Below are 26,007 nucleotides of genomic sequence, written 5' to 3'. Positions count from 1 at the left end.
GCTGCTCAAACTTCAACTGCAACAGACAACGTGGTTACCCCAGCTCCAAGCACAGCAGCTGCACCACCCCCAGCAACAAGTACAGTTGCTACTCAAACCACAGTGATAATCATTGCAGCCAAACCAGAGGACCAATTCGTACCAATATCGGTTGCCCCTGTACGCAAGAGAACAAGCAAAAAGGAGGCAAAAAGGGTGAAGCGAGATGAAGAACCAATGAATTCACCACCCGGTCCAGAATCTGATCAGGAGTCATCATCACATGACGAAGAAGAAGAAGAAGAGGTAACTTCTCGACCTCGGACCTCAACCGAGCTGCGGAATATGTGAAAAGATTTTACCCGTCAACCAGGGGAGCACATCATCACCTGGTTACTCTGATGCTGGGACAATGGGGCCGATGGTCACGAACTAGAAGGTACAGAAGCCAAGCAGCTGGGATCACTTGCTAGAGAAGGGGGAATTGACAAAGCAATTGCAAGAGAGAAAAAGTCCCTCAGCCTTTGGAGGCGGCTCTTGGCAGCTGTGAAAGAAAGGTTTCCGTACAAGGACGATGTTACGAGTCGTTCGGCCAAGTGGACTACTATAGACAAAGGCATCCAGTCTCTGAGGGAATCGGCCATCGTAGAGATGATCTATCACATCAAGCCGAATAACAGGGATACACCTATAGATCCAGATGAAGTCGAATGTACACGACCCATGTGGCGAAAACTTACACGGAATGCACCGTCATCATATGCCCATTCACTGGCAACAGTAACCTGGAATGACATAGTACCACTAACAGTGGATGAAATGGTTCATAAACTCCGAGAGTTCGAAGACAATCTCACCCCTTCCATCATCTCGGCTGTGAAAAAACTGCCCCAGGACCTCAAACAATTGAGGGACGATCTATCTGATTTATCCAGCTCCTCACATGTACCAACACACGTCTCAGCTATTAACAAAAGGCGTCCTATTGTTCAAGAGAGGAGATACAGGAGGTATACGCCACGGTGTACCCTATGGTTTTACCTGCTGGATCACGGAGAAGACATGACAAAGTGGGATGGAAAACCTACTTCAGCTTTGGAGGAACGGGTGAGTGAACTGAAGAGGGGAGCAAGGACCAAGACTGATCGTCCCATGAGAGCTACGGCTTCAGTCTCTGGTGAGCAGTTTCCCAGTACAGTTATTGACTAGATACTATTTTTAACATTTATCAGCTCTTGACTTTTCAATATTTTTCTTTCTTATTAAAAATGTTGACAGAAAATCAAAGTTACAGAAAGAACTACTTTCTGTAGGGAAATGGAGATATTTAGAATGATGTTGAGTATTACTATGTGTCTGAAGTGCCTTTATACATTACTGCGTCATGGTTTCTAAAGCATCTTACATAAAATTCAGAGTATCTCTTAACAGATCAAGCTTTTGTCTATAATTCACATACTAAAGCAGTAAACATACATGGTTTTAATCTTCACTTCTGCTGTTTGTTGGTTTGTTGTTTTTTTTGGGGGGGGTGGGTGTTGTTTTTGGTTGTTTTTGTTTTTTTTTAAGAAACAGGAATATCCTGAGATATACATAGTAAGGGTTCTCGTTTTCCTCTTGCTTTTGAAAGCTGAGGATCAGAGTTTGCCCTCAGCTGCTCCAGTACATCAGTAGAAGTTGAGTAGTGAAGATATGCCTTTCAGAAGAACAAAGAATGGGTTTGTTCTATCATTTCTGATTATGAAAGGAACATGTAGTCAGGAAGTGGCAATCTCAGTGCCTCAATTTGGGAGCCAAACTGGCACTGTACATGTTAGAACAAGAGACAAATGAAGCACTCTGAAGAATCACTGAATGCAGAACTCTGAAGCACTGAATGCAGAAAAAGCACCAAGTCTTTCTACTTCTAATTTGAGCAATACAGAGCTTAACTAGTTAACAGGCCAAGACCACCAAACAGCTGGGTTTATTCATTAGTTTACTTCCAATGTACCACTTCTGAGGAAAACAGCCTGTTCCTTTTTCAATCCAAAGTGAGCATCTCCGCTTTGTGTTGGAAACATGTCTAAGTGATCACATTCTGCTTTCTAGTAAATGCATGGGATCACTGGATGAGGATGTTTTATTTCCCCAGTTATTTTAGGTCAGGTTCTCATCCTGGGTAAACTTTTGTAGCCGGAGTAATGACAGCAGGAGCCTCTGCTAGGTCTTGTGGAGGGGCTGCCAAATGTCTACCCCAGCTGCTCCTCTTTGCTGCAGAGGACGGGACAAGGGAGCTCATGCCACGGCCTCAGCTCCACCTCCAGCGCACTTGCCAGGCATCTGCGGCATGTGAAAGGCTGAAAGAGATCACCTTCTCCATCTCCCCATAAGCAAGAGGAAAATCCCAGTACAGGTTATGGTTCTCTGAGCCACATTCATTTTCCTGTTTACAGCATGATTAACTCATAACTCCTACCCAGGGACTGCAGCAAAGGTAAAATACAAACATGAGCATAAAACTTTTTACGACCAAGGAAACACAAAAATATGTAACCAGTGGGAACAACTGTACGTGGGTTTGATCTGGTGGTGAATCAAGCACCTGCAGTTTCTAACAAGATGAAGTTGCACCTCCCTCTCGGTTCCCAGAATCATTTCCTTTGTTGGCAGTTGGTCATATACAGCTACTATATAGCACAGTGCTACACTAGAGATACCTCTCCTTGAAGTCAATGAGAATTATGCCTGGACAAACACTGCAGGATCAGGCTATTCATTAAAGCCCTGGGACCACAACTACCTCTGACTTTTGTAATGTAGCAGCCAAGGATGCACAATTATCCATGCAGTACTTCTGAAATGGCCAAGGTCACATGAGGATTTTATTGTATTACTGCAGTGCACCATCTTCCTTGCCAGCCCATTGCTGTCTGCTCCCGACTACATTACCATGCATCAGCAAATACACGAGCACGCTGCTATATTTAGTGTTTCATACATACCACTAAAATACAGGATGTGTCAGCTTTTTATCTGACTTCAGAATTTTGTCAGCAAAGTAAAAGCTCGTTTTCCTTACTAGTGATGAAGTGTGCTCTGTGTTAGTCATCTTGAGCTATGTGGCAATAACTTTAAAATACATTAGGCAGCTAGAACGCTCAAGCTGAACAGGATGATTTTTACTAAAAGATATACTGGGAGATAGTAAGGATGCATAACGCCAGTCACCTAGGCACTAATAGTGACTACTGCAGGCTGTATAAAACCCAGCAGCAATCTGACAGAGGAACAGCTAACCAAGGTGTTCTCTGAGGTACCACAGCAAACAATTAGGACCACCTGGGTTATTAATCTAGAATAGAGATAGGTGGTGCAGATGGGGTTTGGTGTTATGTACCTGGCAATATGCGAAAAGCATTAATGATGATGACCTGAACAGAGTGGTACACTGCATGGCAATAGTACTGGGGCAGTCCTATTAATGACATCATTTATTAATGACAGCAGGACCGTGGTTTAATGGTTGGAACCACAGTTACCACTGGGATAGCCATGGTCATTCTCAAACGATTCAGTGGATGAAGCAGGTGTTTTCACACATCTTGGTTAAGATGCAGAATAGGATATTTTTATTTTTACATATTCATAAAACTTGCTTAATCGTGCCATCACATACAAGCAGTGCAAGTGTGAATCGTCTTCCTGTCTCTTGCTTCTACAGAAAGCCGACGACTTGCTAACCGACAGACTCATGTCTGCCTACATGAAAACATGGGCTCTTGCAAGTGTCTCTTGCACTTTGCTAACTACATCTTAAAGACTGTGGGTGACACCACATTTGCAACCTAGGTCTAACTCCTAATAACACTGTTTTTACTTAGTGGTGTGCAATTATACAAATATATAAATTTCCAAGATTTTATGGAACCCCACCTCAACCCAACCTAGGGCTGTCTGTCCCAGCCCCATGATGCTGCATCAGGGCTGTTCTCCAGCTCTGCCACAGCCCTGCCTGGCCATGGGACCCAACCTGCAGACTAACATCATCCTTTGCCCATCCCTGTTCCCAGGGCCTTGTCTGGCTGTCCTAGAGCTGTGTCTGACTTGTTCTTGTGTCTCTTCCTGGTCCTCAGGGAGCCACCAGCTCATGCTGCACCCTGACACTATTAAAGAAAACAGCAGCATAAATTCACACCTCTAGAGTCACATCTTATCATTATTTAATATTGTTCCCAATGCCTCATTTTTCAAATGGTCAGAACATCATTATTTCCAGTGCATGCACTGTTAAAATGACCAGTGTTACTGCCTCTGGAAATAACAGTACTAGGCCTGGCTAGCAGGCAGCAAAACTGCCAGCTACAGTGATTCTTCAGAGGAGGTTCCCTGGGTGGCTGAGTGGTCTGTGCAGCTACAGCTTTTCTTAGGACACATTTCACCATCCTGCTTAATATACTGTAAGATACCCACTGCAAATCCAGAGAATGGAAGCCCCAAAATATTGCATCTGTTTGTTTTAAAAGGTTTAAAAAAGTAAAATAAAATGGATGCAAGAGACAGAACAACAGTCCAGAGGGCAGGGTTATCTCCTTCACACATAAATATGGTTTCCGTGGAGAATGACTAGAAGCCAAGGACAGCCCAGCCCTGGAGAAAGAGCTGCAGGATCCCCCCACCCTGGCTGCAGCAGCTCATAGCTGCCCTGTGCTGGGATGGGGTCAGAGGGGCCATCTCCATCCAAAACTGCTGATTCTGTATGGTGGGAGGGCAAGGTGCTGCCCCGCTACGAACCACTGGTACTCTGGAAAATGATTACTCCAGGCTTTGAGAGCTCTAGTTTGAGAGAACTTGTCCCAAGAAAGAGGTCAGAGGAAGAAATGAAGATTGCAAAGCAGTAAGAAGTGATAATGTAAGAGGAAAATGGTGCAGAAGATGAACTTGAGCAGAAGAGTGCTGTGCTCTGTGTGTGGCCAGTATGAGCAGGATGGTTTTTCTTCTCACTCAAGAAATTCCAAAACAGAAAAAAATTGTCATCCAGAAAACAGAGAAAATATCATAAATGTTTAAGAACTACAAAACTGGAAAGAACCCTGTCCCGCAGTCCAAGACACGGATTTGGCTTTTATTGTAACTTAAATCACGTTTTCTTTCTCTTTTTTTTTTTTTAATGCTTTAACATAACAAATTTCTAGGCCAAAATTTTCAAAGCCAAAGGAAAATCAAAACTTCTCACTTTGAAAACTGTTTAGATCACAGCATATCAAGACGTGCACACCTATTTTACAGAAATTATTTGAAATAGAAACTACAGGATGCTAATCTATCCGGTAAAATGGTTTGGTTTGAAGAAATAAGCATTTTCTGACAGAAGCATTTTAATGATAAATTTATTACCAGCTCTATCATGTGCTAGATTTCCATGATTAAAGTTCCACCTCAGTGACCAAACTGTGTTAGAAAATGATCTGCCATTCTTCTTTAATGCCTGTAGTTGTCTTATTTTCAACCACCATGTTCTACTGTAAAGATGCGTGCTAAACTTCATCTCTTTTAGTGACAGTGGTAATGTTATCATAAAAGTAAAGCAATTAAAAAATTAATCATAGTAAAAAATTGGAGCACTGTTAAAATAATCCGTTTCTTTATAAAGCAAGCCTTTGGTGTCACAGAGCGGTTTTGATCCAAGCAATTAAAGCAATAAAAAACAATTGCTAAATCAATGTCATAATTGATGGAGTTTGTTTAGCTTTGTAAAACCACAGGCATATGTTTCATTGGCAAATAACATCATGGACTAAATCCACATACGATTCATAAAGCATAAAAAGTTGATGTGCACAGAACTTGAATGAAAAGACTTGTATTTCCACTGTGCTCAACAGCTTCATGTTTTATTGACCCAAGTATATGAGGGTGAAATTGCCTATGGAGACCGGCGTTTTCTAGGCCACGGTTTCCGGCATTTTGCTAAGTCAGCACGTTTGCCAGCAGAACCATTGAATCAGTGACACTGGCTGCAAAAAGCTTTGTTCATCTGTTTCTAACTGAATTAAGGTGGCCCTTGGAAAGAACTGAGGATGCAAGTTAGAGCAGAGACAGATGCTACTCTGACCAAGATGAAACCACTGATTTAGCAAAGTGGCTTAAACTAGTCCTTCAGGCCAAAAAAAAAAAAAAAGAGATGTAAAGTCATCTAGGGACAGAGTGATAATTACAATAACACATCCAATTGCTTTCATTTTAATTGACACACACTGCATAGATATTGACTAACAAAACAGAAAAAACAGTTGGAAATGAGTGACTCTGGAGGTCGGTTGGTTTATGACTGAAATATTTCTAGCTGGCAAAGGCTTTTGTGGGAATGAGGATTCACTTAGACTTTGGGGACATTTCTTATTGCAAAACTGTGGAGCTGTTATTAAATTCCAGTAACCCACATTCTGGGAAGCAGTTTCTTTTCTCTGTATTTCTTAATTGTACTTCATTACAATTTAATAAGGACATTTACCCTCAATTAAGCAAATCATCCAAGCAGTTGCTTATGCCTGGTTGCAACGAATTGGTTTTGTCAAATGCGGGTTTAATTGCGTGTTAAGTATCTTGCTGAATCAGGATCTCTATGTGTGTATATGTCTATCCAAACCTTTCCTTAGCTCCTGGCATGATAATGTGAGATTCAGGGAATCCATGTCTTTAACTCCTCTTACTGTGCTGATTGACTCACCTCACATGCACCTGTGTCATGGCAAGCACTTTAGTCCTACTCTGACACCAACAACAAATATTTGGTCTTATCCTTGATATTTCATAACTCACCTTGTAAAGTATTAGTCAAAAGTTGCTGGATTATCAGCTTTCCTAAGAACCATGTATGTTCTACACCACTACATTACAAACAACAGCGTGCAAGTGATTGTAGCAACTACACTGACCAGTAGTAGAGATTCCTATGGGTCCTCTGTCAATGCATGAGTGTCTACGCAAGCCACCAAGAAATTTCAAGAAGTAATACAGTGTCCTACCTGCTTTTTCCTTACACAGCTTCTGAAACAGCACCTGTAAGAAAAAAAAATAGATAATTCTTTAATACTTTTCTTTTTCCCTTTAAATAAGTCCCACATTTCAGAATTACAATATATATCATTATTAATCATTACAACCTTACTCAAGGCAAAAAATACAAAGCTCATCAATAAAAATAATTATTTTTTTGCTAAGGACAACCTGGTGCCCACTTCCAAGCCAGGTTCATCTGTTTTGCATGGAGTGAGCTGAGGAATGGTCTCCGGCCCATGCAGGGTACGTCCTGAAGAGATTTGAGGTCCAGCACCCTGGAACATACCTGAGTGTGTCTCACAGTGCTGTTGGAGCTCAGGGAGCACACAGCCCACCAGCAACATGTGTGGGCAGCTGTACTGACAGGTGGGAAACAGGACACTGTGGCTATAGCTACTTAAGAGGGGCAGAGTGATGGTTCTTGTCCATCTGTGACCTGGAGAGGGTCCTTCTGCCTGAGGGACATGGCCAAACTGGCTTGTCATGTTGTTTTCTCCATGTTTTTCATCTCCTTCCTTTGAGTTTGCCACACTATCTGAAACTGGTACCATTTGGGTACTCCTCTTGATCCATATTCTCTTTAATAAGTTTCAGTACCCAAATGAGGATGCTGTTGCCAGTGATTAAATGCATATCAGCTGTTCTCCTTTCATATGCTGGATCTATCAACTTTCCCAGCAATGAAGCCTGTAAATGAAATAAGCATAACGGGTAAAACTACACCTAATTATTATTTTTTTTTTAATTAAACAGAAGGCTAAACTGATTCTTCCAGATACCAGTGAACTCACAGGTGTGAAGTGCCCAGTCTGCAGCCAGCTGAAAAGGCAGACACTCCTGTGCCTTGCAGTGACACACTCCCTGTTCTCCTTATCTGCTTGTCTCCATGTGGAGAACCATCTGCACCTTTCCATTAGACACACCAAGCACTCCATTCTCTCTTCAGCCAATATTGCCTCTGCAGCCTTAATAAGAACCTGTCTATAGAAACACAGTTTTTATTTACCTTTTACTTAATGAAGAATTTTACTGAGATACTGGAAAATTCCTCCTGTAAGCACAGAACTGAACTGGTTAAGCATCCTTCTTCATAACAGGAAAAACACAGCTTGATTTCAGATGCTTTTCGTTCTGCAATGAAATCTCATAGTAAAAAAGCCTCTGGCTCCATTTGAAAGTCTGCCTGAGCAGCATCTGAAGTTAGCCTGCCTTTAGCCAGCAAAGACCAAGCGAGGTGGTCACTTCTAGATGGGAAAATAATGAGTGGCAGAGTCCAGAAGAGGTTTTATTAATGTAATTTGTAGCTTTGCTTTGGTTCCAAGTTGAGGCCAGCTCTGGCTCCTGCACACTGCTTGCCTGGACTGAACTGTTTTGTACAGATTTCATCCAGGCTCCCTTTTGATTTTTAGCTCAGTGATGGTGAAATACCTGCAGAGGCTGGAGCTGAGCCCCCTTCCCCAGTGAGGGCCCACCAGTGCCAGGCTCTGTGCTACCTGCACAGACCCTCATGCCAGAACTCTTCAGCTCGTGCCCTTACGGAAGCTGAGGAATTCGTCTCCCCCTTGGTCTTCTACAGCCCAGAAAAGGAGAATGTGCTCCTGATTCCTATCTGGCTGAAGAGGAAATTCATCTTATTTCCTAAGACATTCTACATGGGCCCATTCTGCAAAGATGAAGGAGCAGAACTACAGCACTACATACCAAAATTTCTCTAGCAGCATCCCTTACGAGTCAGTGCTGAGCCCTCAAGAGTGGGTTTAGCAGAAGCATTTCACTTCCACAGAGGGGTGTGAAAGTCAAACACAGGCTGTGTGGGTTGGAAAGGAATACACAGGTCCCACATCAGTGTGCTAGGTTTTTGGGATGCCTTTCTGAGTGAGACAATATCACTCTGTCTCTCCGTGTGCAGCCAACCATGCTGTTCTCAATCACCGTGCTTGGGACAGGCACCAGATTTTTAGCATCATGACTCTGGCATAAATGCAGTGGAGGCGGGTGCCTAAATTGCCATACTGAATCTTGGGATAAGCACTTCCTGAAGAATACATTAATGGTATGTGAATTGAAATAGACACGTCAATCCTGCATGGATAGCCAGTTTCTGTGTTCTAGTACAGACAGAAGGGCACCAGCTATTAAAATCAAACCCAGGCTATGTTAACCTCCAAAATCTTTTTAGGATGCTACACAAAAAGGCTGCAAATTGTTGCTGGAATGATCCCAAATGGAAACAGAAGGCTGCCAACTAAAAGTGATTTATGGAAATAATAATGATAATGCACTATATAACTGATTGTATAACAAAATACATTTATTGGAGGACTAGCATCCCATCTGAGCAGCATGGCACAATCTAATCAAATACACAGAAACCATGGACCAAAAGAGTACAACTCTAGCCAAAAGGCTGTTGCAGCACCTGCTGCTACGAATAATAAAGAAATCATTTGCTCACAACTCCAGCTGTAGCAATTTTGCAAGTGGAAGCCAAAATCAAACACATTCTGCTGATAGAACCATGTGTTATTTGCTGAAGCATGTAAACCAGCATTCAGAAAACAGAAATTTATGAAGACACTGTGTCCACTTCTCCCCCTTCATCAGTCCTGCGTCTCTGCGAAGCCATTCCATGTTCATCTATATGAGCAAAGGCACCCAAGAAGCCTGCCTGTTCCGCACCACCCTTTGCTTTATGATCAGAACAGGAGGAGACAATCTGGTGAATCAGGCAAGCCTACCCTCAGCAGTGGTGTGACTCACAGTGAAGTGAGGCTCAGAGGGCTCACCTACACTTCTGAAGAGAAGATGGCCTCTGATGAGGCTGAAGCACCATACCCAGGTTCATCCACCTGACTCACCAGCTCTGGCTTTGTTATGAACTGTACTGAAGAGCTCTGCTTGAGCAAGCCAGCTATTGGGAAGCATTCCCTTAGCAGTGGGAACAAGGGAACACCCAGTTCCAGCTGGCCTTGGCAAGGGACTGGTCCCTGGCCCACATTTATGTTGTCCTATAAACATCACCTTTGAATACACAGTATTAAATTTATGGGTCCTGTATAGATGAACAAGATCCCCAGAGAAGAGCTTAGAAATCATTACCTGAATCTGAACCTTGCAGAGTAAGATGAAAATAATGTCTCTGTTCAGCAGATACCAGGGACATCTTTAAGCATGTGAGCGATCCCATTAAAGCCACCTTTCACTTACATCTGAAAAAGTGTATTTGGGGCACAGAGGGAAGGGAAGGAAGAAAGGCTGTTCCTCCTCAGGAGAAATGGAAATATAGTGCATTTATAAAGAACCTGAAAGGTATTTGTGAAAGGCATTCTCTGTGGAAACAAATTACTCATACTCCTTGGATTAAGTGGAAGTGAAGGTAGAAGCAAAACACCAGCATTATAAACCCAACAAGCAAAATAAACACCCTCATCAAAAAATTGTTTCTCTCATGCGTACATAATCTTTCACGGTTATAAGTGATCAGGGCATGGAACTCATCAAACAACTGGATTAAATGATTTAATCGTGTCCCAGTAAGCTTACTGTCACATAAAAGCTTTTTTTTTCTGACACAGAAGATGAATGTGAAACGGTTGACTTGAACAACTTCAAAACCATTTTAATTTGCAACAGCACAGGGATTCTACAATGCCAGCCAATTCCATCAGATCATACGCCATTTCAAAGAAAAAAACCCACCATTTTGTATCCAAGTCTTTTGCTGCTGTTTTTCTCATCAACTTCTATTAGTTATTGGCTATTTCATGCTCTAATTTCAAATATGCCCAAATCTGCCACTGATATTTTCGACTATCTGTCAAACTACAATCATTCATTCTCAGGAAATCACACTCTCCCTCCCCCCCAGAAAAAGCGTATCTGTCCAGCAGGCAAATAACTCTTTTGGATGTTTAATAAAAAGCCAGAGAATTTATTCAACATAGATACGGTATCAAAAATATCACTGCTATCAAATAAACCATTGAATGTTGACAGGACTACTTGACATCTGCTGTTAATAAAAGGCTTTGGACTCTGCAGTGAGCAACCAGCAGCACCACTCTGAAACACAACACTTCCTTCAGAGGAAAAAAGGATAAACCTGTACAACTTCTTACTGGTTAACTGATATAGAAGGAAAGCCCTCTGAGCTGGAAAAGGTCCCACAAAGTATGAAGACTGAGAATCCTGCTGGTTCATCATTCTAGAAATTTAATAACCTGCTAGGCTTTAATTAAACTGACATATAGACAAGTTCTAAAGGAGGAAACCAGCAATCCACATGCAAAACTCAGTCATCTGATTAGCAGATTTATTACATCCTTTCAGATAGATGTTGACAGAAGGAAAGAAAATCCTAGTTAATACTTCAAAATAAAATGCTACACCCTTAAAGAGGAAGTAATAATAATAATATCATGACACTCAACAACATCAGCCTTAACTTGAAGTTGCCTGGCCCCAGCATGGCATCTTTAGTTCCTTAGTTAGTCAGCTGAAAATAATGGCAATATTGAAGTAATCCCATAGAAAATGCTGTGAAGACCATTGTGTCAGAAATCAGAGTTCTCTCAGAGATTTGGCACCAATATTCAGAACAGGCTTGAAACTTCTGCTGGACTTAGGTGCTTCTGTTGCATTTCAAAGGCTGACAACAGGGTTCATAATTGTCCTTCAAAATAACAACTGCTGTGGAGGTGTATTTAGAGTCCATGCTTAACATACAGCCTCAGTGTTATTAGAGAAGTCACCTGGGGCATGGAAGACACATGTTTTGTCAGGTTAGACAGTAGTGGGAAAGGGAAAGTCACAATTTCTTCCACTGAAGCTAAGCTATCATGCTGCAAACTATTTCTGACTGATGGGTTCAAAGAAAGAAAGAAGAGTAAATAGCTCCCTGCTCTGCAGTTGAGCAAGTCCTCTTGCTCATTCACAAGAAGTGTGGCCAGCAGGTTGAGGGAGGTGATTCTCCCCTTCTATTCTGCTCTTGTGAGAGACTCCACCTGGAGTACTTCGGCCAGCAGGACCGCCAAGATGAGAAGGACATGGGCCTGTTGGAGCAAGTCCGGAGGATGCTGTGAAGATTACCAGAGGGCTGAGGCACCTTTCCTATGGAGACTGGTTGAAAGGGCTGGGCTTGTTCAGTCTGAGAAGGCTCTGGGGAGACCTTTGAGCAGCTTCCAGTGCCTAAAGGGGACCTACAAGAAACCTGGAGAGGGACTTTTTACAAGGGCATGTAGGGATAGGACAAGGGGAATGGCTTTAAACTGAAAGCAGGTAGATTCAGATTACATATTAGGATGAAATTCTTCATTATGAGAGCTGTGAGACCTTGGAACAGGTTGCCTGGAAAAGTTGAGGCTGCCCCATCTCTGGCAGTGTTCAAAGCTAGGTTTGCGACAGGGCTTGAAGCAACCTGGTCTACTGGAAGGTGTCCCTGCTCATAGTGTGGGGGGTTGGAAACAGGTGGTCTTTAAGGTCCCTTCTAACCCAAACCATTCTATGATTCTATTCTGATCTATGAAGTGGGGAAGCTTGGGTCCAGATCCCCTTTCCTAGACTCTTTAATATTTGGAATAAGAAAATATTATTAAAAACTCAGTGTTCTTATGCTGTTCTCATCATAGTATTTTAAAACAGTGTAAGACATTAAGAATACCCACAGCACTGATCAAAGCAATCTTGTTCCTCACATGAATGTTAGCTTCAGTGGGGGTATCTGCTACTGGACTGGACTGAGCACGCTTCCTAGACCCAAAGCCCAGGGTACATTTATGAGCCCTTCCTAAATCATCCACACTGTGCAACTGCTGCGTCACCTTAGCTGCTCCAATTAACCATCTACAACTTAAAACTTAGCATAGGTCAAGAGACCAGGGACTACTTTCAAATGGCAGAATAGAAGTAGATTTTGCTCTAGATCTGTTTCTTGCCACCCTGCAGAGTCCTCCAGCACCACCTCTGCATCCTTAAGCACTACCTCATGTTGTACTTTGTGGCCATTTTTATAAATGAACATTTATAAAATAACATTTATAAAATAAAATTTATAAATGAACATTTACACATTGTTTAAATTTGCAAATCATAATATTACTTGATGCAAATTGAAAGGATTTTTAAGGCTTCATCCTGTTCCTAGCATAGCTCATTGAGACGTTTGCTGGTATCTAACCTGCACTACAGTGTGCTACCAAAACTGAACCAAACCAGTCACAAATGAATCCAGTTCTGTAGAAGCACTGAACACAGAGTTTCCACAGATATTTTTAACCTCTGACACTTCATCTTGTTTTCCTGAAAGCTATATAAAGTTTCAAGGAGTTGTCAAGAAAGGAATGTAAATAAAATAAACTGTGTTTCTTTGTAGTTGACATAGTCTACTTTTGTCATTTTAATTTATTTCTTCACTTTAAACTAGCAAAATCATACAAATTGTCTTTTTTCTTTTTTTTTTCCTGGTTTCTCCGAGGATCTGGCATACAGAACCTTTCAATCCTGTGCAAAGTGAATGCTAATATTTGATTATGATACTTCTAAAATGACCTGAAGGGATTCAAGCATTCAGAAGAATTCAGAGGATGAAGAAATGTCTTTTGAAAACCATAGACTTAATATGCTAAGTTATATTCTAAAAAGATGAAATACTGTAAATATTGCCTGAAGATATAAACGCATATTTTATTGTTGCGCACAGCTTTAAAGAACATTTAATGAACATATGAAAATTATTTTCCCTATTTTAGTGTTTTAGTTAGCAAAGTAAGACTTGTTTTTAAAACGCATTTTACAGTAAATATTTCTTTCAAAATTTACACCAAGATCAGTGCCAGTTTGAAAAGCACTGACATAAAAAGAAGGATATAGATTTGTAGTACACAGAAGACAACTGAATAAATCTATTTTGCCTACATACTAATGATAAAAGTCCAGAAAGTAATGTGACATTTCACATGGCTGGAGTTTTGAAACCTTCGATCAAATAGAAAATGGGCTGCAGTCTGTCTCACAGTGAAAAATTCTGAATGACCCGTTAAAGCAAAAGCATTACACTAAGTGGAGCAGGCAATAATAAAGTCTGTAACAATGAAAACCATTTCAACAATGTTCAAAGGGAAACTAGAAGAAAATGAGCTGAAAGACTAATGGTAAATGAACATGCATTTTGGTAACTGTAATTTATCATACTTAACTAAAAAAACCCTCACATTATGTTAACAGACCAGGGAGATTTTTACTTCTAGCAGCTGCTAATATGATTTCAAAATGTCAAGCAATTATGGCTCTTGTGGTTATAACCCAAATTTTTATTGAGGAGGATTTGGTTCTAACACCTGAGGAGCAGCCACCTGCAGTGAGTATCAAGCTGTGCCTCTGCAGTATTTGTTATGATATTAAATCAGTCCAGTTGCTCATTTTGCCATCAGACTGGAAGATGCCATTCATCCCTGTGCTCAGCTGGCCAGGACTATTCATCCTGCACCAGCACTGGCACTCATCTTGACAAATGGAAAAGGAAAGCAGCAGAACATTAATTTTATCCCCCAAAAGTGTTTGCTGTGTAATTTGTTGCTTTCATCACAAGACCTCCTTTACAGCCATCATTTCCTTTGTCTAACGTTGCCCTGATGCAAGAGCTCTGTTTAATATTCTCTAATATCATGTTCTTTTCCTGTCACCGTTCTGCATTACCTTTGCTTCTCTTGTGAATTCCTCTATGGGAACATGACACTGTTTGCTATTCTGCAGGGGATCCTTGCAGGTGGATTTTAACTTCCATCCATCATAGCTCTGGCTCTGCCCCCGTAGGACAGATGACTGCCATGTAAATGTTACAGGCTGTTTGAAGCAGCATCCCTAAAGAGCTAACTCTCAGGTCTTCTAAATTCCATTATAATTTTCTTAAATTTTCAGGGATTCTAAATTATGCCCATGTTCTAACCAAAACAAGCTGTGACAAGGGCTTTCCTGCTTTCACTGTCTTGCCCTTTGTGGTCAGCTGGATATACCTGAGAGACAGAATACAAACATCCAGCTGCAGAAACAGATGCTCCTTGTTTCTTCAAGGTGACCAGAGCAGACAAACTGGTCTGGTCCCATTCAGTAAAGAGTGGTGATATATTCCCACCCCTATCACTTACACAAATTCTCTGTAACACTTTCCACTTTTGTGCTTTTAAAATAGGCTTTTATAGCAGTCAGTATTTTTAAATCTAATTAAAATCTAACCTGACAGTTTGGTACTGTGCTCTTGAACAGGCAAGAGCAAAGCAGGTGCAGTCAAGGAAACAAGTTAAAGAACACATATCCAAGTTTGGTCTACATGGTGCCCTGAATGTTCAGTTCATCCGGCCCAACTCCCAGTACCCACCCTCTACAATTGCTTCCTTACGGGACATAGTTTTGTCATGTCTCAGCAAATCTGATTCTGTTAAAAAGAACCCTGTCTTCTTTGTGATGCTTTTACTTTTGGCAAGTCCCAGGAGCTCTTAGTCCTTTCGAACTCTGGACTCTGCAGCAGGACTAACATCAACATGCTCAAAACTGTGTAAATATCAATTAACAGTTGTCCGTTAAGATAACGACTTATGCTGCTGTACAAACAAAGACATGACTAAAACCTGGAGATAACACACGTGTGGGGGTCAGGTGGAACTGTGATGGGGTGGAGGTGGGAGGAAGAAAGACAAAAAGAAGAGCAGTGTCTGCCAAATGGTGATGGACAAAAGTGAGAAGCAATAGCAATCCCCGTTTTTTACAATCCTAGAACAATACAGTGAGTCACACATTGCTATCATTTCTCCCTCTTGAGTAGGAAGAAGTGCTATATCTATTTTAAAGATAAAATGAAGTGGGAAAAGGTACAAGAGGCCATGCAACAACAAAGAGGGGCATGAAAGCTGGGAACTCTGCTATCCTGCTACAGGAAATTAGTGACTTCTAAAGCAAACAATGGTTAGCAATAATCCATGGCAGAACATGAGAACCAAGCCTTATGAGCTCTAGAGCTGTGATGTTATTTTAGCTTGGCCCAGAGTAGTACTTAGCTGAGAATGAACTTCAGACTGCCATTAGCAGCAGTTTGTTTGTTTTCAGTACTGAGTGTCCACAGTGTTTCATGACAGCCAGGCTCTAAGTGGATATCAGGTATTCTCCTTCACGGTCAATAAAACTAATTATTGTAATACAAAGTCAACCAAAAATGCTCTTTTCCCAGTAAGCCGATGGATTAGCAATCAGTTAAAATCTTGGTCTCTATTTTATGCTTTCTGAGGAGCACCAAAACAACTGAGGTTTGTTTAGTGGTCAGTTTTCAGTAAAAGATAAGGGATAAGTGAAGAATAAAGTATTTTATTCAAAATTTCATTTCAGAAATGACCACTTGACTGCAAATTCTGGTGCAGCCTGTAAGAAAATGAACACTTAACTCAGCTGTGACGTATATCAGCGTATGCTGTTTATTTTTAAAGTGAACTCTACAACCTGTATAAACACAGGACAGTGTGATGGTGCAAAGTTAATATTTTCATAGAAACGTATACATTTCCTATTGCAGTAGGGTTCAGTCTCTTCTGCTGTCAGCAAATGCCCAGGTGCAATTCAGATAACTACAACATAAGCACCTAAACAACTTTGAAGTTCTGTGCCCAGTAATCTGTCTTATTTTTTGCCTCACCTGCCAAGACTATGCAAAACAGTATGTCCATAGTGAGAAAAGTTGTGTGAATTTATGCTGTATTAGAGTTGAGAATCCCTTATACATGTGAGCTAAGAACATGAGAACTGTAATTAAGCAAAGGACCAACACACATGTATGGTTTGAAATGATTTATACTAGGCATCCCTGATGTTAAGCATATGCTTAAACACAATTATTTTTATACACTAACTGCTATTGGGCTGCATCTCAGTCTGCAGTGACTGGAGCTGGAAGCCTCCACTACCACACAAACATAATGCATGAATCAGAATCACCCCCTCTTCACCTCCACAGGTAAGTATACACACACACATATACATATATTTGTGTATTTGCCTCTGATTAACCCACTTTTCTGTTTTTTTCCCTTCAAAAATGGCTGAGGTTCTGAGACAGCAGGTATCTGTATACCTATACACTGAAAGTGCTGTTGGCTTAATCTGTGATGTCCAGCAAGTCAGTGCAGCACCGACTGAAAAGAGGAATGGATGTTCTTCAGTTAGGCATAGGCATCTCCACTCCCACAGTGATTAGGATTACTGCTGCCAAGACCAAACCCTTAAACAGTTTCATCTCTAACTTCTGCATCTGTATCAGTACTAACACACATGTCCAAAGCCTAACAGAAAGCCAGAAGTAAGTGATGTTAGGGTATCCACAACCATAACCGTATTTTATCATTTCTAATTTATTGCATACAGATATCATAAAATGTCAGTACAGAAGCATTAACATCTTGACTTTTCTGCATCATACTATGTTTAAAATTATGGCTAAAAATCATAACATGATACTTAGTTGTCTGCATGCATCCTTCACTTGCATCGGCAGAATGCAGAGATTTGTGATTTGTTAGGGACTGCCTTCAGTTCTCTTCGCCACCCCCTTGCACACTCCTGCATAGCCTAAAGCAGCTTCACACTCATTTAAATACATGTACTACTGACTCAAGCTATTTTAAAGCAAAAAACCTACATAGTTTACTTCTTGACATAGAATAAAATAACTATATTCCCACAGAGGGGTTTTAAAACTGGCATGTATTATTTCTCAGCTGTCATGGACAACCAAACCAAAGATACTCACAGAGCTATCTCTATACTCCCATATGATGAACTGATTTTATGTTTCTCTGCAATGCAGACAAACATTTCATTTCCCTTTTTTTTTTTTGGTAGCTAAGCAGTATGACCTTCCTAAAAATATCCAAGGATCCTTCAGTGGAAAGGTCCACAATCTTCTCTCAGTGTCACTGCTCTCAATAGCTCAGTACAACCTCTGAATTGAATTTAAGATTATCTAATTTAAATAAAAAGTGGTGCTAGGCAAGTTTCAGACAATAAGAAGAAATATTTAATAAAATTGTCTAACATTTATGACAATATTTGTTGCATAGTTTGTATACCACCATGATATACCACATGTTTATCATGGAGTACAAGTAAATGCTGACAGAATTAATGAAGATTTTTCTGTCACCTTGCATATCTTGTTGTCCTTAATCACTGTGAGACAAATATCATCCTTCTTTGTTTTCTGTTTCATAATTCAAGTTAATGGCCACTGCTTGAAATTTGTTTTTACAGATAGATTTAAGGCACTATTCATCTTTTGAAAAGCAATGATTTGACAAAAAGCATCATTGCTTCAGCTGGTCTTAAATCAAGGTAGGTCGGATTTATATGAACTGAAAGTCAGGTCCAACAAGAATAAACTTTTAAAGTTAAAATTATTGCTGTCAACTCTGAAAATGGAAAGAAAATAAACAGTGTAAAGGATGCACCTTCTGATCACATCAGTCCCTTATATAGTTTTACTAATTCACCATAAGGACTAAAAATAATGCTAACTCACAACAAAACATCTCCACTCAGGAAGCAGCTATTGCTATTCTGTTTTCAAAAATATTTCTTAATTGGCATATTCTAATGTTCCAGGACAAATTAGAATGTGAAACATTCAAGAAGGGCCTCTCAGTGGTCAAAACCTACTAATAAATGCAAGAAAGGAATCTCACTGTCCTATGTTCTTTGGCGGGGCTTCTGGATTATTGTCAAAATGCCTATCTGTCAACAACTCTGGTGATACCAGCTGCTGGCAAACTGGATACTTAGATGCCTCTCTACTGTTACAGCTTGAATTCTGTTTCAGCATGGAGACATACATTTGATTAGCAATGGTTTTGTATTATTACTGGGGGTGTGTTTGTGGGTCGCACAAAGCATCATGGTTGTAAGATCACCAGCTCTCCACTCCTTGGGGACCTCCATGCTGTACAGAGAACAATAGCTGTCAGTGGCACCTGGACAGATGGATGGGGCAACAGCTGCAGGACTTTCCACCAGAAACTCCATCTGTATGGAGAACAGTCTGGGTGCAACCAAGATAGCCACAGTTCTGGAGACAAGCATGTGAAACAACCATGAGTGCAAGTGCTTAAACTGCCCGAGCATTAGTATGCTTTTATGGTACATGGTGGAAAACAGCTGGCATCAAATCATGCTTTCCTTTACCACTTAAACCAAGTGGAAGAAGATGTAGGTAGCTCTCAAAAGAATAAATAAGAAACAGTATAAAACCACAAAAAAAAAAAAAAAGTGCAAATTAAATAAAGAATAAAAATGTAACACACCCAATTTTATTTGTTACAGGACAATGTCCTTCCAGGAAAAGGCCTGGAGGACAGCTCTGCCAGCATGAGTGGCAAACAGCAGAAGCATTAGCAGTGCATGATCAGTAGCTGTTTAGCCACAGAAACATGTAGCTTCATGCAATTTTTTCAAAGGCCACTGGCCATTTCACAGCTGACAGAAAAAGTCTTGGGGTCCTTCTCCCAGGATTAGCTGTACCTCAGGACTGGTGGCTAGGTGTTGACTTCATCTAGGACCTACCACACTCATAAGAGCTTGAAGGAGACCACGAGATATGCAGGACCTTATGAGCTGCTAGATGTACACTGTGAATTAATAATAGAATGTCCACAATTTTGATCTGCTTATTATGTAAGCTTAGATGTTTCTCCCCTTACAGCAATAGCTGTGGCTTAATGGCCGAGTGTGTTTTCACATTCAGGGCCCTCCAGTATTTTCAGGCTGTCTTAAAAATGACTGTCACTAGAAATACCTATTAATGTCTTATTGCTGATGAAGAAACATTCAATTATAACAATAATTTATACAGCTAAGTGTTTACACTAAACCAAATACAACAGCATAAAATCAGAATCGAGGATGGACTTCGTGACAGCATATTTTAGCTCATCAAGTGTAACAGCCATGCACTGTGCCAAGCCTCCTTACCGTGTATGTAATTAAAGAATGAGAATATGTAATTCTGGGCAGATGATTTAAGATGGGAGGGCAGGTCTTACCTACAAATTAATCTGACTGTAAGTTTAAAGAATTATCATTAGTTCACTGACTTTTTTATATTTCAGAATTTTAGTATCCCTTTAGTCTGAATGTATAGATATGCAAGCCCAACCAGGCAGCAAACACTGGGTGTATGCATTATCATGATATACTACCTGGAATTCCTCTGGTCATCATGCTAAACATTCTTACGGTTCTTTATAGAAAACAGCCTCATTTCTTGCTGCATTTTCTCTACTATGTATTGCAAATATGCACTTTCACTCTACATTAAATCTAATATAATTCAAATCTAATCTTAGGCAAGCCTAAATTCATTCTTAACTAAAATATATTCTAGCAAGAACACTTTCATTTTAGTAAATAATCAGTCAGACATATGGCAATTCAAGGACTACTTTTATCTTAAACAGTTCTGGAGAAGAGAAAGAGTCTCAAATTACTTTCTACACAAGCACTGCTCCATATTTGGTACCAGAATGTACCCACCTCTCTTATCTCCAAAAGTATTAGAGGTTTTGATCCTGTGTTCTGATTTTGCAGTACCATACCTGCCAACCTTTGATAGTGGTTTTAAGTACCTACTGAGAGGTCTTTTCATATGAGTTATAACACCAATTCAAGACAGCAACATAAGAATGGAGCAACTTACCATTCATGTTGTGTTGTAATACTTTATTATTTACATTACAAAACACCCCACATTCAGTATGCAACCAGAAATAAAATCCCCTTTTTTATAGGAACTTACAAGATCTGAAAAATTACGTGAAAAACCATGCATAAGTATAGGATGAAAACATGACCCTTGCACCATAGACCTTACAGCCCAGTTGAGACTTTCATTCTAGATGCTACAGGTAAGAAGACATCTGACCAAGCAGCTGCGAAGAGAACAGCCATTAGTTAGTTGGGTGCCTGTTCTCAGAAGTGTAATCCAGGCTTGGATGCTTGGATCTCAAGTGGATGGAGGATAAAATGTGTAGACAGGCATATGATTTCCAGAGTGGATGAGAAGCTCAGAAACCCCAGAGCTCAGCACTTCATACCAGCTTTCTATGCCAAGATAGAGCATGTACGGAAGGCTCTGAAGAACTGTAGCTTTCACCATATAGGATGCTCAGGTGCCCACTGATGTTGACAATTTCTGAACCAGTGACAGTGGATAATGAATGCAAAACAAGATGTGGTCTTCTACCTTCCACTATTTCTGCCTCTAAAAATGTCTGTAATTAAGAATAGAAGCCTGCCATTTTGCATATACAAGGAAATATGTATTTACAGGTGATTCCAACATGGCACTGATTTTCCAAGATACTCTGTTTCAGCATCACTCTAGATCATATTGCACAAGACTATGAAAAAAAACCCAACCCCAACCCAAAACAAAAAACTGTAATGAATTCCTGGCAAGTTTTACATTCCCCTTTAAAACAATCACAGACCCTCCCTTCCTCCCTTCCCTCCAGCAAATACCATTCATGTTTAAGATTAGATTATTCTTCTCTTGATTCCTCTTTAGCTGCCAGCGTGTGACTCACTGTCAGATTGATTTAATTACAATTACAGACCTTGTTCTTCTGGTGTTACAAGTAAAAGCTAGGAAACATAAAGGAAAAGGTCAATACGGAAAGACTCTACAAGCCAGGAGATGTTAAATAGTGCCACTAGTGATTACTGTTGATTTCAACTGAGTGGTTGTTGCCTAATATAAGATCTTTTTACAATAATGCAACAATATCAGTTACAATTCTCAAATACCTGCCTGAAAGGTTGGTTTTGTTTCTGTACCATGCATTACAGTTTTTAGTTCTTGGGCATAAGAGTGAAACAAAAATATAGTAGTTTAATAAAAGGGACATTGCTTAGTTACTGTTAGTAGAATAATACATATCAGGTACCCATGTAACACACACGTGTTACTTTGAAAGATTTATATATTTGGTAATAGGGATAATTTAACATTGACTGTCCTCTAAGGCATTAACAAAGTAGGAATGTTTTTTCAAAAGATGTTTGCAACTTCACATTTTTAATATTATTCTGAAGATATTATAATGTAAGTATACTGATTACTTAAAAAGCAAGCATACTGAACATACTTTGTAGCATCTAAGCAATGGATATAGTTTATCACTCTAATTTCTACACTTTGAAGGTAAAATTATACTGAGAAAGGGTGAAACTCTTTTCCTGAGAAAACATACCTGTTGTTTGCCTTTAAGCTGTAAATTTGTTTCTAGGGTCCAAAGAGTAAGGTCGAGTCTATGGATCTTGCATTGTCGAAAGCTTATTTAGTATCAGCAACCACAAGCATTTAACTTGTATCTTACTGTAATAACTGTAACAACTTTTGTATTTTTACATACTTCTCATTTTCAGGGAGAACCTAATTAGAGACGAGGTATTTAACTGCACTATCTTCATCACTGCCTTTGTCTAACAGCCTGCATTATGCAGCTAAACATCTTACCCCTGAGAGTCTCCTCAATTTGTTTTGAGATGCTGACATGGTTGCAATAAAAAGCACAGCTACCTTAACGGTTTTGCAGTGGAAACAATTAGTAAACCTTACTGGTCTGGCATTTCAGAATCAATTAGCTCTGCTGGAGAAGTTCTACAAACCCAACACTGATGAAGTAACACTTGGGAAGACATTATTAATGCCAGAAAAGAAATAAATATAATTGGAATTAACAGGTTAAATTGTTAGGGCTATTTACTGATTTAATTTATTCACTATGCTTCATTCTGGGGGGAAAAAAGTAAACCTTATAATTGCAGATGAGATTTTGCCTATTTTATTTTTGAGAGAATATATTAGGTGTAACAAGTAACACTGTGAGCGGTTAACTAAACAGTTATAATTTTAAAGGGGGCTAGGAACATAAAGTGCAGGTCACCTGAAAATCTGTATTGCATCTCCAGGTATCCTGAACTCTTATCCACAGGGACATGCATGTTACAGAACGTGAGCTTCCTCAGCAGTGGCTAAGGCAGTTCCAAAGAAGAGACTCAGTTCAAGAACAGAACAGGATAAATGATAATCAGGAGTCAAGACAAAATCAGAATTTCCATTGCAACATTTTTGTCAGAAATGATGAAAATTCGAATAATTTAATGGGGGGGGGGGGAATGGAAAAGAACAAACCAATGCTGGAAATGTGTGATTAATTTTTATACTTAACTGTAAAAAAACGCTTTGATATTCCCAATCATCAAGATGCTAGATTTTGGCATGTGGAACAAAACAAACTTTGAGTTAGTGCAACAGTACATTGCATGGGTGGGATTAATTTTGTCTATTTGTAGGTGTCTACAATGCAAACATTTACAGCTGAGCCAGTAATTCTGGATGGGGTATCAATCATCCCACAAAATAAACTTCTGAATAAAGTGCTCTCTAAACATGCCTGTTTCGGCCTTTGACAGGGATGACCATCTCCCCTTATACTGCAGAAACAGCATTTCCCACAGAACTGTAGTTGTGTAGCATTTGCCTTGTCTAGATGAATAGTCCCGTGAATGTCTGCAGTGGTACTACCTGACCTCTCTGCAGTACCAAGGTTTAGGGAAGTTACCTAATAAGTATGAAAAATACGACTTAAACAAAAAATGTAACAGCCTCATATGATGTGTGAACACTATAGAAGAGTATTTGAAAGTAGATGCTAACAGCCAAAGCTGCTGATGCCAAGTTGCTTTCTTCAGTGCAAATACATCTCAGTGAAAAACCTATGTTTGGTATCAAAGCTACCTCCAAGGAGACAGTAGTTTTTTAAAAACACTTCTATTTCCAACAGGCTGAAACTTAGGATTTGATTTATATAGCAGAGCTTGCTAGCCCTTATAAACCTGTTTACTGAATGCTCCACAGGTGAATTACAGAGGAAGTGATGGCATGTTGAGAAAATAAGAGATGATGCCCTGCAATGCAAAATAATGCGGTACAGGCTGGCTAGTGAACTATACATACTGACACTCATTCTCAGTTGGCTGTGGTGTACCACCTACAGGTCACTGGCCCCTACTACTCAGATATGATCCCCCTGAGACCCTGCCCTCCTCACAGATACTCGTACTCATCCTCTCTGTCCCCCCAAGATTTGCTATTGGAAGGGTTCGCATGAACACCTCCATTGCTGCTGCTTCTGAAAAGGTGGTGAGTTACCCAAGAACTACCATTAAAACCATTTCAGCTAATGTGGCTGAAACAAGTCAAAGCATCTTAAATGAGCAGCTTGAAAGTGAGACCTGGGGGAGTAGTAACTGGCCAGGTGGTGAGGTGCAGGAGGATATGGAAACATTTGCAGCTGAGATAGCTATAGCAAGAAGAGAGGGTGTTTATTTCCTAAAGAAATGGGGCAGTGTGCCACTTTGACAGCTCACTGATACTCTGCTTTCTGGCTTGCTCTAGCCAAAAGCAGCTGATGTTAGGATACACACACAGTGGGAAGGAGAATGACACTGATAACCGTGTGATGTCTTTCTGTGAATTAGTATGCAGTGTCACATAGGACATCATGGAAGCATCGGCCCATGCACAATCACAAACTTGAAAAGGATTCACAGAAGGACCACTCAGAATTGTCAAAAACTATGGAGGAAGCATGAAAAGAAAGGGATGGTTGTTCCTGGGATGGAAGTTAACAGCATGGGAGATGTTCAAAAGTGAATAAACAATAAAAGGACTCTGCCTTCATTTGTAACTCCAGAACATCTAAAACTATGATTTTTTTAAATGGGAACAGGAAACAGATTTTTCACAAAACAGGAGATTATATGAAAGCATAAATTTCTACAGGAGGTTTTGAGAGCAAGAGCTTGGCAACAGGCAAAAGAACTCAGACATATTTTGGGTATCAGAAATATCCAGATCTACTGTTTTTCAATCCACTGCATTTTGGAAATATGACTTGAATAAACCTATTTTCACACAGGAGCCAAGTTCTTAGGGTTGGGGATGAGAACCATACTGTTAGCAGCATACTCCATGTAAGCCTACTCACCAGGCTATCTATCTCAGTATTGATGCCCTTCTTTGAAATTTCTGTTTCTGGCTAGTCTGAAAAAAAGACACCGTGGATGTCATCCAAATGACAAGTCCTATGCTTCCCAAAATGTCCAGCAAACATTCAAAGAAGAGTTAAATGTAACACTAGAAGATACTTTAAAGTTATCATTAATTATAAGTAGGTTTTAAAGTAATAAATAACAGCCATGAGTGAAGCACTTTCATTTTCTTTGCTTTCATTTTTCATTTCTTTACTTTCCTTAGTAAAAAACTAGATAATCTGGGCTGTGCAACACAATCCACTCATCAAATTAATTACAGTATAAGTTTCTACTCAACTTGTTTAACTAAGCATTAGTTGGAAACTTCTTGGGAAACCATCACCATCAGAGTGAAAACCTTCCTTTATATAAATCATTTGAAAGAATATAAGAAAGGGAAGAAATCCATTGAAATTTAGCTCTTAGAAAGCTGATGAATAAGCTAATCTGTTACTGAGTGGCTCAATGTTCAATTGTTTAAAAATGTCATAGGAACAAAACCGCAGGAGAATGTCATTATTCTGAGCTATGTTCTTTTCTTAATTAGTCCTAATGCTGTTTAAAACTTTCATTCTCTTTCTTGTGTATCTTTGATCTGCACACATAAATATGCAAAATATAGAAAATAAGTACCACAAGCAAGTTTCAGAGTTAAACCTTGCACCTTAAATTGGACTCGTAGTACTGAGGAAATTACGGAATGTAGCTCCTTTTAGGATACAGATTGAATATGTAAATTTTATTCATCAAAACAATGGCACAGTGCACATACATACGAAATCCACCAGAAATAAGGGAAGGTCACTGGGCTAATCACTTTGGCTTATTTCCTTTTTCTGCAGTCCCGCCTATTTTTCCTGC

The 26,007-nt window shown here is 40.0% G+C and overlaps 1 protein-coding gene across 2 annotated transcripts in view; it reads right to left on the bottom strand.

The window, feature by feature from the left end:
- Window positions 1–26,007, bottom strand: part of STARD13 (StAR related lipid transfer domain containing 13) — a 300,610-nt gene that overhangs the window by 165,311 nt on the left and 109,292 nt on the right. For both annotated transcript variants that reach the window (XM_062615055.1, XM_062615056.1), the window contains exon 6: window positions 6,987–7,020. In XM_062615055.1, the coding sequence (XP_062471039.1) occupies window positions 6,987–7,020 (34 nt within the window). The remainder of the gene's footprint in view (window positions 1–6,986; window positions 7,021–26,007) is intronic.

This window comes from Pezoporus occidentalis, unplaced genomic scaffold (assembly GCF_034315485.1).
Source record: "Pezoporus occidentalis ecotype Australia unplaced genomic scaffold, CSIRO_AGI_Poc_V1 ctg18, whole genome shotgun sequence".
Classification (NCBI taxonomy): Eukaryota; Metazoa; Chordata; class Aves; order Psittaciformes; family Psittacidae; genus Pezoporus; species Pezoporus occidentalis.
This window is presented reverse-complemented; position numbering and strand designations above follow the sequence as displayed.